We start from the raw sequence: 12,028 nt of genomic DNA, 5'->3' as shown, positions 1-12,028 counted from the left end.
GGGAAGGTTTGGGAAGGTTTGGGAAGGTTTGGGAAGGGAAGGGAAGGGAAGGGAAGGGAAGGGAAGGGAAGGGAAGGGAAGGGAAGGGAAGGGAAGGGAAGGGAAGGGAAGGGAAGGGAAGGGAATGTCTTGTAGGATCTGCAGAGCATGTCATCACCTGGTATGATGACTTATAGAAGAAAACAATAATTAAAAACTTGGGCTCTCTAATTGGATGAGCCAAATTCCCCATCACAACCCAGTTGACTCTGTATCACAGGGAGGGGGGGGTCTGAATCTCTCCTGCTCTTGCCTGTCTCAGCAGCTTTGCTTTGCATACCCTGTCCCATTTGGGATCAGGAGGGAAGGGCAGAGCTCTGGCTGACAGCACCTGGAGCTGCTCCTTCCACAGGATGGCTCCAAGATTTTGTTTGCAGCCAGTGGCATCAGGAGTCCATTCACTCCCTTTTATTGCAGGGTAGATTTGGGGCAGCTGAACTGGCCAAGTGTCCCTTTCTGCTCAGGCCAAAGGGAGTGAATTCCCTGGAGTCATCCCTGGCCCAGCCCATTAAGGATTCTCTGGGAGTGGTGCTGCTGCCCAGGAGCAGCACTGGGATCAGAACATTGGGTCATTGATGTTGAGCTTGTCTTTACAGTGCCCCTTTTACTGGGCAATGATCCCAACAGATCTGCCCAGAAACTACCCCCCCTTTGGCCTTTTATATCCTCCTGGGGACTCCCAGTGCCTCACCCAGACTCAAATATTGATGGGAAAGACCCACATCCATGGCCTTTGTGCCACAGCTGGTTTTGTGGGAGCAGCTCTGTGTCCCTGGAGAACTCCCACTACAATAACACAATGTTTATTGTGTTTTCCAGCAAAATAACAACAGCACATTTTCGCCTGGCTGCTGTGCTGCTGTTCTTCAGTGTGTTGTTATTCAGGCTTTTGAAAATTCAAGTCAACTTGAAAACAAAAACATTGTTTTAAACCACAATGTTTTGTTTTGAAAAAAAAACCAAACAAACAAAAAGACCAATTACTTGAAGGGTGTGAACTCCTCAGAATTAACTCTACACTTTTCATTTGAAACTATTTACTGTCTTTGCTTTCCACTGGGTCAGAATTAAACTTAAATGTCAGTAAATAGAGCTACCCTGAGAAGAGATGATACATTTCATTTGTAATATGTGTGTGGCTGGTTAAATCTATTGAAAACAGTTATAAAATTGCTGTCTCGAATTATCAGTGAAAAGTATTCACACTTTTAGTCAAGACATCACACTTAAATTTCTTGTCATTTACATGTTGCCAATCACCATTTTGACCTGCTTCCAAAACACCTTATAAAAAATACAGCTGTGTCTGCCCCCAGCACTGGCTGCATTTATGGTGGGATTTGCTGTTGTCTGTACACATGGACTGAGTTTCCATTAATTTTACTCCTGCCCACAAGTGCAGAGCTGAGCACACAGGACTCACAGCCTCTTGTGCCCCATGAATGGAGCTAGATATCCTGACAGGGAACCCTGTGGTGGTGGATCCTGATTTAAGGAAACAAATGATCTGCTGTATTTTTATACTGCCCTGACCCAGCCCAGGCTGTAAGAGTATCATGATTTAACAGCAGTCCTGCTGTGAGTACATGACACCATCCCTGGGAGCAGATGGGGCTGGCACAGTGACATGGGAAGGGAAGAACCTAAAGAATTTTGCGGGAGCAGATTTTAAGGTATAAAAGTCGGGATTAATATCCCCCAAAGTGCTTTATCGGTATTCCCAAGTGTGAGGATGAAGCAAGAAGGCACAAACAGTCTCTGCAAGAGACTCTCCTTGTGACAACCCCCCCTGCCCAGCTGCCATATGGCCCTCAGAGCCCGTCCCAGCCTCAGAACTGGCTCACGGGATCACCTGAGGTCCATCCAGCTCTGGGTTCAGTGCAAACTGCCTCTTCCAGCTCCAATTTTTCCTTCCCCAGCCTGGCTGAGCCCAGCGTAACTCATTTGCACAGATATGTGCAATCCCTCTGGGACAGGAGCCCATTTGTAAGGCAATGTTATTCCTATGCCATGCTTTTAACTCCGAGGTTGTTATTGATAATGACTTCCTCTCACACAGGCTGAGCTTCACTGAGAGCAAAGGGCTTCAAACAGAATTTATGGTGTCACTGTGTGACGAGGAAAGAGGCTTTGGACAAACCAGCAACATTCCATGCTCAGATTAGGAGGTTCTGGTCTCTAGCAAATGTTCAGGCTCCCAGATAAGCTGCCATTACAAATCTTTGCCTTTGACAGTCTTTTCCACCCACCCCTTCTTTTGCCAGTGCTCTGCTGGGGGAGAACATTTGCCTGGCAGTGCCAGATAAATTCCATTTCTGCAGAGCAAACTCCAGCCCTGGTGCAGGGTAACCTCTGTATCATCTCCCAGTAGCTCTCTCTGGAAAAGTCCTAATCACCTCCTAACTAAAGCCAGATACTGGGACACTGAATTAGCTCTCTCTGTCTTTAAAAGCAAAAGTCTGGGATGCAGGAATTTGAGAGACTTCCCTTCCTCAGGCTGTTAGGACCCTAACAAGGACAAATCTCAAGAAGAGAATAATATTCATAGTAAGCAAAGGCCAGAATTTGTGAGACAAGGTGCTGACACCTCCAAGTACTTGTACCAAGCTGAAAACCCTTGCTAGTCATTCAGAGGGAACCTCACCGAGATGGAAAAAAAAATCCAAGCACCACCCTGGGCTCACAGGGCCACCTCAAAACTAAAATACTCAAGCACCAAGGGGGAAAACAGCTTATAAAAGCTTTTTGCAGCTTCCTTTTTCTTCCCCGGATCAGTTCTAAGTGATTATGGGCACCTCCATGACCAACTCCTTTGCCTGAATCCCAGACTTGTACAAGGAGTTTGAAACACTGCCCCAGGAGCTAAAGGACCCATCTGCCACTGCTGGTTACCTCAGACCACAACTTCCCACCTGACTCAGTCACAGGATGTTGTCCCAAGAGGTTCTCAGTCCAGGTGACATGGACAGTAAAATCTCGCTGCCAAACTGCCCTCATTTTACCTCTTTCCTCCTCAAAACTGGGACTGATTGTTGATTCTACGTTTCCCCATCTTTAGACAGCACTTCCCTTCTCAGAGCTGCCTGACATTCCCCTTCCAGTCCCTGATTCCACTGAGGCACCCCGGGCTTGGAAGTCCTCCGTGAAGGATCTCAGGGTGTTTAAATACCCTCCCCATGCTGGAAGAGCAGCAAGAAGAGCTGCCAGCTCCTCCTCACCCCTGGAACAAGGGAATGGGCTGCAAGAGGTGAAATGACCTCATGATGCCAGGACTTTTAGAGCCACCCTCCTCCCACCCCAGAGCTTGGGAGGTCCCTGTGGGAAGGAGCCTGGAGGCCCCTGTGGCCATCCATGCACTCACCCACCTTTCTACACTCTGGAAAGCTGAGGCCCAGCACTTTTCCAGATTTATTGTACGTGGACACAGCCTCCTTTCATCACCTGCCACAAGCACCCCCCTAGGAGGAAACTGGGAACGGGCTGAGGAGATCTCCTGATCTGCCCATTACACAGCTCTGGTTAAGCTGTTAAACAGCTGCTGGGCTGCAAGAGGCACAACAGCAGTTTCTGTATTTTTCCTCTTTGAGCTCCTTTTGCGAATATGTGTCCTGCACCACGTGCAAGTCATTCAGCTCCAGCACGTGCTGGTTTATGGGACACAGTAAGACTTGGGACACTTCACAGCCTCCATTAAAAAGCAACACCACAGCAATACCTAAAATAGCACAGTTACAGCCAATTATTAATACAGAGGAGAAATGGGAAAAGATTTGTGCCATGAATTTTGATCACAGGAAACAGGACCATGAGAGACCTCAGGAATTCCTTTAATCCGTTACTTTTTCCCATGGATCAATTCTAAGTGATTATGGGCAGCTCCACAACTGATTTCTTCGCTTGAATCCCAGGCTTACAAAAGGAGGGTGAAACACTGCAACAGGAGCTGGAGGACCCATCTTTCAGTGGGTTATCTCGAGCACAACATCCCACCTAAGAGGGACAAAGGACCCTGTTCTCAGTCCAGGTGACACTGGCAGTAAAATCTTTCTGCCAAACTGCACCTCGTTTTACCCCTTCCCCCCTCAAAACTGTGACTGATTGTTGACAGATCCTTACCTGTTGCTTCCACCATTCCTTCCAGGATGACCACAATTTCGAACTCCTCCTTCTCCAGCTGGGTACGAGACATCTCCCAGAAGGGGCTTTTCTCATTGATTTCGTGTGAGATGATCAGAGGTGACACCAGGAACAACCTGTCGTCTCCAGTGTCAAATCCCACGTTGATGTCCGTTTGGTTCAGGGGAATAAACTCTCCTTCTTTGGTCTGTTTGGACTTAATCAGTTTGGCTCTAATGGAAGCCTCGACAATGTGGGAATTGCGGAGGTCTCCAACCCGGAACATGAGACAGAGCTTCTCGTCCCTCATGGAGATCACGGCATTGTTGGAAAACATGAGGGTTTCAGCCCTTTTCTTTGGTTGGCTGATCTTGACAAACATGCAGCCCACCATGAAGGCGTTGACGATGGAGCCCAGGATGGCCTGGATGAGGAGCAGCACGATGCCCTCGGGGCACTTCTCCGTGATCACCCTGTAGCCGTAACCGATCGTCGTCTCCGTCTCGATGGAGAACAGAAACGCGGACACAAACCCGCTGAGGTTTTCCACGCAGGGGATCCAGTTCTCGTCTTCCAGGTGGTCCAGGTCTCCCCGGATGTAGGCGATGAGCCACCATATGAACCCAAAGAACAACCAGGTGATGGTGTAGACCATGGTGAAGACCAGGAGGTTGAAACGCCACTTGAGGTCCACGAGCGTGGTGAAGAGGTCGCTGAGGTAGCGGTAGGTCTCCTGCACGTTGCCGTGGTGGACGTTGCACTTGCCGCTCTTCTCCATGTACCGCTGCCGGGGTTTCTTCCCCTCGGCCGAGATGAGGCGCGTCCGGTCGGTGGCGATGGGGACATCGTCCCGAGCCTGCTTGGGAATCTTCTTGGGCTCCCTGGAGGTCACCCCGATGTCCATGTCCTGGTTCATGAAGATCCTGGAATCTCCAGCCATGGCTGGGCTGCAGGACAAAGAAATGCGGTCTAAGACGGAAGGAAAATTACTGAGACAAACCCCATTTTGTGTCACTGTCTGAACCATTAGACCTTGTTCTGGGAAACACTTTGAGAGGGTTCAGCTCTTCTCCCCCTACAGCCACTAGTTAAATATAATGCTGCTAAGATAAATATAATAAATGTAAATAAATAAGACAGCAAATATATAAATATAATAAATACACAAATAATTATATAAAATAATATCTATAATATGGATTATAAATTATATATAGATAATATATATATAATATCTATAATATCTATAATATCTATAGATAATATATATAATTGTATTATGTGTAATTAATTATATATCATTATATACAAATAATTACATAAATAATACAACACATATATAAATATAATAAATATATAAAATATGAACAATGATATATAAATAATATGACAAATATGTAGATATATAAATAATTATATAAATAATATAACAAATATGCAGATATAATAAATACATTTAAGGATATAAATATATAAATAATGACCCTGAGATGAGCTTTGTGGGTTAAAACTTGGTGGTAATAACACCAAGGTCAAGGGTTCAATCCCCTGGGTGTGTCATTCACTTAAGAGCTGGATTTCATGATCCTTGTGGATCCAGCACAGAATATTCTGTGATATTCTCCGATTCTGTGAAATATAATAAATCTAAATCTAAATCAATACAATGCTGTGAAGTTAAATAGTGATTTATTATCCACAGGCTCTTCAAACATCAATGAGCTGCCAGTCACTCCTGGAACCTGAGAGAATCTGGTGATGGGCAAGGTTGGGAGTCAGGAAATAGTTAAACCTTGTAACATTTTTTTGGGATATTTTTCTTCCTTAGGTTTTTTTTGCACACAAACTTTGCTTGAGATCAGAACTAGGAACAAAGTCAAGATACATCAACACGTCTGTTCAAGAGGGACTGGAGTTTTTTGATGCCTCAGGTTTTAGGTGCATATCAAGAGAAACCTTAGGAATGAACAGAAAATGCTGAGCACCACTGTCATCCTAAACCTCACCACAGGTCTAAATTATGCATGAAGGTTTCCCTCAGAGTCAGCAGAGAGAGGCGTCTCCAGGGATAATTCAGATTTCTGAAGTTTATTCTGTGAGCCAGGGCTTCAAATGTGAACCAGACCTTGAATGGAACATCTGGAATTCCACACGGGCAGGTGTGATGGATCCAGGCCTGCTGTTAGTGGGATCTCTCAGAACTCACCCCTGACATTAGACAGAATCACCAGGCACTTATTAAAATCCCACTGCCCACATGCAGAATTCTGCTTGCAGAGACACAAATAAATAACACAAAATGATGGCTGCAATGATTTTTGCAGGTTATAATGTAACATCCTGTTTACTAAGATGATTAGATACTCCTTTAAAAAATGAGAATCTTGACTCTGGATGCAGGGCACAGACAAAATCTCCATCAAAGACTCCCCAAGCAGCCTTAGGGATATCAAAGATAGAGCAGCAATATTTTCTATGGCGTTCATTCTCTGCATTGTCCTCTGCAAATCCTATTAAAACCTAACTAAATCTATTACTGCTCCCTCTATCTTTAATCTTCTTATGCTCCTGTGAATGAGAAAAGGTGTAGAGCTACAATTAAGAGTATCTTGGGAAAGACAATTTTAAGACCGAGCAAAGCAGCTTCATCTTTTCGGTATTAAAAAGCACGAAGGGTGGGCGGGAAGGAAGCAGAGGCAGGATGAATAAATGAGGCAACAAATTTCCACTTCCATTCTGCTGCAGCCAAGTCTGGTTAACAGCAAGGAGTTACTCTGAGCCCTTGGATAAGTCACCATCAATCGTGACTCCAAGGAAGCAGCCGGAGCCGGTTGCTGGAACCATCCCCGCTGGCCCTGCTCACAGGAGCCCAACCATCTGTCCCAGCCCAGCCCCAGAGCTGCTGCCCGCTGGCACATTTGCCTGCTCAGAAGGTTCTGGGCCAGGGCTGAGCCTGTGCAGCCACAGGAAGGGGGAAACAATAGGGATCAGTGGTGCTGGGATAGTCAGTTAGGAGGGATTAGGTTGCCACCCCACTGCAGTGATCCCGGATAACCCCAGTGCTGGGTGTTCCCTTTCTCCAACAGCAACACCAAGGATTTGGACAGAGTATTCACCCCCACCTCTGTTTCCATCCCTCCTGAAGGCAGGACTCCCCAGAGCTGGCTCATGGGGGATTTAGACACATCTTTTTTCACTACCTGTTGCAATGGGAATCTCCTGGCCCCTCTGCACAGTGGTGTTTGTCCCCACACACCTGTAAAGTGCCTGCCAGAGGCTGTCAAACAGTAACTATCTGTCAAATAATAACTACCTGTCAAATAATTAGTATCAATAATGATATTGACTCTCACTTCACATGGCAGAACAATCACACACTTTTTTACCCCTCTTTAATAGGAAAAGAAGCCTTCCATCCTCTGCCTGAAAAGGAATCAGGTAGTGAAGAACCTCTTTGCTTTCCTCTTGTGAAGATCCCTCTTGATATATGTTTGCATTGATTGATTAATCTAAAATTACTCCTTTTGGATAAAAAGCTTTTAATCAATCTAAATGTAAAACCAGGCAAGTGCAGCATGTTTTCAATTTTAAAAGGACTGCTTTAAAGATAATTTTATTATAAAAGTTATGTTTGAAGCTGAGTTTCACTGACACTAAGACAGAAAAAGCAGTTTCAAGATATTAATCTAGCGTAAGGTTTCATCTTCTATGTTCATACCAAAGAGACCAAAAGGATCTGAAAACATATTAAAAAGAACAGAATAAAAACAGTCCAAAAGCCTAAATCCTTGGAAATATCACTCTGGTGGAGCAGGCAAGAGGAACTGCCCCTTAATGAACGTACAGAGAAACCTGCTTTGACTAAACAGTCCAAGGACTGGCAACATCCCTTTTGCAGTGCTACTGATCTCCAGCAACAGGGCAACTGAAATCTTTCTGGAAACCTTCAGGAACACCTTACAAGTGATCCATTAAAGCAGGAACATTCCTGCTGGGTAAGAACTTCGCTGGCGGCTTCAGTGGCAACACAATTCCTGCTGATGTTGAATCTTAAACTCTCCCATCGTACGAGAAGTGTAACCTCAGTGTGTGGTTACTGGAAATAATTGAGCAGCTGAATTTTTGCATTAGATTCTTTAAAAAGAATGATCTTGGTCAGCAGTTTGAGCACAGCTTTGGGTGGCTGCACACCAGCCAGCTCTCTGCTTCAAATGATTTTCTCCAAAAGTATTTTCTCTCTAATTCTGAGCAAATCACTGCTTTCCCCTCTACTTTAATTCCCCAATGGTAAAATTTGTGATATGGGCCTGAACAGTCTGTGAGATCCCAGGCCAAGGAAATTTGCTGTCATTCCTTTATTATTATTTTAACTGCCCTGGAAACTTCAGCACACAAGACAAGATGCTCCAAAAGGAGCACTGTAAGGACTTGGTTAACTCCTTCCCCATGTAATAAACTACCACTGCTGCCAAGTATAAACATCTTTCCCACAAAATGGGAAATATGTGCCAGCATCTCCCAAAGACTAAGCCTGCAGTCTATAAATCCCTGCCCCTTCAACACAGAGATCCATGAGGCCAAATTGACTCTTCCAGTCACCCCCACGCCCCCCCGTCCTGTTCCTCTGGCATTTCCCATCTTTGGTTAAACGAGGCCAGGATAATAAAAATGTCACTTTTTACAAAGCTGCCTTCCTTGAGGACGGGCTGCTGCCCAAGGAGCTGTGAGTCAGTGCATTATCACCCTGGCAGAGAGGCTCTTTATCAGCCTGCCTGTTGTTGAGCTGCTGTCCAGATGACAGAGCAGGGCCGGTGGTGACATTTAGGGCTCTCAGATCTGCTGAGGAGAGTCAGGCTGGGCTTAGGGGAGAACCTCTGGCAGAGCTGCTCCAAGCCCTGCCTGGCAGAGCTGAGGTGCCTCCTGACAGCTCCAGCAATTTGCTGAAGACATCACAGAAGGTAAAACACGAAAATTCTGCAAGAAACTTTTTTCCCTGCTGACCAGGGCAACTTTTTCCCTTTAACCATCTCTGATCTCGCTGAACTGAAAATCAGTTTAACTGGGGATAGGATTTGCTACTGGAGAGGACTAAACTGGAGGCAGGAGGAGTTTAAAGACATGAATTTGTCATCGAATTTGTATAAAAACAGTCTTCTTTTGTTTCTTTTAAACCTGATGCCTGTGTTTTCTCTCATTATGAGAATAATTGATCAACCGTTCTTTAGCAAACCTCCCACACCTTCCCAAAACAGAATTTTACTTAACTCTGTCATCTTTTTTTTTTTTTCCAGACAATGAGCCCTGTACTACTCAACAAACAATCAATTATACTAAACAGATATTACTGGAAAATCTGACCTGGTTGTTTTGCTGCCCTTTGGCCCACACCATATCAAACAAAGACAACGTTCCTGTGCCCAGGTTCCTCTGGGCCACATAATTCTTCTTTGGGTTACACTGCTGCAAGGGAATGAAGTTCTTAATTGGCAGACACTGATAATATGGGAAAGTTGGCAGAAGAATAAAGTAAAGGAAAGCAGCAGCACCCAAAGAGAATAAAGGAGTTGCCTGTTGAACACTGAGTGGTAGTGGAAAGATGAAGGAAGAAGAAGAAATCTTAGGAAAAAATGGCCTCTGACACCCTGAGGATAAATGACTGTTAGACAGGTAGTGACTTAGGTGGGGCTTTGATTTCCCTGAGAAAGGCACCTTTCCCTCTATCCTTTTATTTACTTTTATTTACTTTTATTTACTTTTATTTCCTGCCTGTGTGTGACTGAGATGGAACAGTCAACACCACCAACACCTTTTGACACATGCAAGAAGAAAGGCAGGTAAATTTTGTGTAAATCATGTAATCTTTTGGTTTTCTGACTTCACATTAACAGAGGTTGTGGTGGTGCCTCTTTGGGAAGTGCCTGGAGATCTACAGGTGGAGGAGAGGCTGAGAACAAATTTGCTGTTCAAAACTAGGGCAAAAGATTGAAAGAAACTGCACAGGAAGGGAGACCTGGGGCACTTCACCAATAAACAGGGTTCAAAAGCTTCCTCAGCCCAATATTTCCTGTTCATAACCTCACTCAGCACGGAGGTGGGATGATGGCCCTCATTTCCTCTGGGTTTTTGGTGTCTTGGCACTGCTTTCATCACACAAAGGAGTTCCTCTGCTTTCATCACACAAAGGCTGGGGGAGACCCCCCCAGTAGCCAAACTGGGTGACTGATGGTCCTCCTGGAGCAGGAGGACTCTGTGCTTGTCCCAGAGCTGGGCTGCCGATGGCTCCTGTCTGCCCAGAGTCCATTTGGCTCAAAAACACCCAAACAGAAGGTGTTCTGTCTTTCCAAACAAACTCCCTCTGGCCAGGGAGCTAATATGACACAAAGAAAGAGTCCATGGGCATTTGTACTTTAATTTTACCTGCTAATTACCTCCCAATCCATCCTTCTCCCCAGCAATGCTGGATAGTCCCAGCTCTAATATCCCTGAGCCCTTTCATTATCATTTTTGAGGTACTAGTGGGACCCTTCCAACCCCAGAGTATCCAAGTGTTTCCCAGTATTCAACACAGGTATCACAGGCTTACAAATTTTATTTATGTATTTATCAAGAGCTGTGGGATAAGGAAATGCTCTATATCCCATATTTCAAGATGGGGAAGTCAGTCACAAAGATGCTTCTTCCAGACTCATATTAGGAGTCTGTGGTAGGGCAGGGAATTAAATGTAGCATTTCCAAAATCCTAAATGAGTTCCTGTAATCACTGCAAAACTCTTTTCTCCTTTCCCCACTCCAGCAGCAGTGAATACAGTCCCTGCGTGCTTCAGGTGTATCTAAAGATTGCTCTGCAGAGCCTACCCAGCCTGATCTATCAGCATGAATAACTAGGAAGATTATTTCTAGTGCCAAGAAAGACAGTTTCTGTTCTCTCTACAGATTTCAAATAGATTTTTCCCTCACCTATGGACTGAAGCATAAAAAATCCCACAGATAACACAAGCTCACAATTGCCTCAAATATAATAACTTCAGACCTATGCAGAAAAGACTGGAGAAACTAAACTGATGAGAAGATGCACTGGGGTAGGTTTTTTTTACAGAAAAAAAGAGAGGAAAATTAGAAAATGCCTTTTGAGTTGCCATAATGATCCCAGTGTACAGGCTTTAACAACTTGTTACAGCACAAGGACTGGAGAACATGGGAGTTTCTACAGGATAAAAGGTATCTCCAACTTGCTGAGCCACAACTGCATAGGGTGGATGGGAGGATAAAATCCAGGTAACTCTCAGTTAATTACCTTATACTTCACTGCATTAAAAAGTCCCTGTGCAAAGGATGCAATCACAATATTATGCTCCTAGGTCTTTTTCTTAAGTTAGAACAGATATTTTCTCTACCAACAAATAAAACCTGAAAATAAACCAATTTGATCCTTCCACCTCCAAGGGGGTGACTCTGCCTGAGGCACTTTGCAGCCTCTCTGTCTCTGGCCTCTCACCCCAGTCTCTATTTTTAGGGGCACCTTATGGCATCACTGAAAATGTGACTGTTGTCTTTCACCCAACACTGAACAAAGAAAAAGAGACACCTTTGTCCTTATAAGACACTCCTGTCTCTCCTGCTGTTTGCACACAGCAAACATTGTGAATACTGGGGAAAGCAGAACCTCGATTTTAAGGGAAAATTCTGCCTCAAGAGCACAAAAATTCCTGTTCTCCACTGTTTAGGAATTCACCATTACAGCACCTGAGAATCACTCTGTAATTGGCAGCTGCCTTAAAAAAATACAATAAAATTGTTTATACCCCTTCACACTTCCCCAGCACCTTGCATCCAAAGAGTTCACAGATGAACTGACCAAACACAGGCTCTTTTT

At 44.7% G+C, this 12,028-nt stretch overlaps 1 protein-coding gene across 2 annotated transcripts in view; it reads right to left on the bottom strand.

Moving 5' to 3' along the window:
• The window catches only part of KCNJ5 (potassium voltage-gated channel subfamily J member 5), a 53,567-nt gene that overhangs the window by 11,203 nt on the left and 30,336 nt on the right, over positions 1 to 12,028 (bottom strand). For both annotated transcript variants that reach the window (XM_027655611.1, XM_027655612.1), the window contains exon 2: positions 4,156 to 5,102. In XM_027655611.1, the coding sequence (XP_027511412.1) occupies positions 4,156 to 5,102 (947 nt within the window). The remainder of the gene's footprint in view (positions 1 to 4,155; positions 5,103 to 12,028) is intronic.

Source organism: Corapipo altera, unplaced genomic scaffold (assembly GCF_003945725.1).
Source record: "Corapipo altera isolate COAL_440 unplaced genomic scaffold, ASM394572v1 71, whole genome shotgun sequence".
In the NCBI taxonomy this organism is placed as follows: domain Eukaryota; kingdom Metazoa; phylum Chordata; class Aves; order Passeriformes; family Pipridae; genus Corapipo; species Corapipo altera.
Note: the sequence above shows the minus strand (reverse complement) of the source record. Positions and strands in the feature narration are given on the sequence as shown.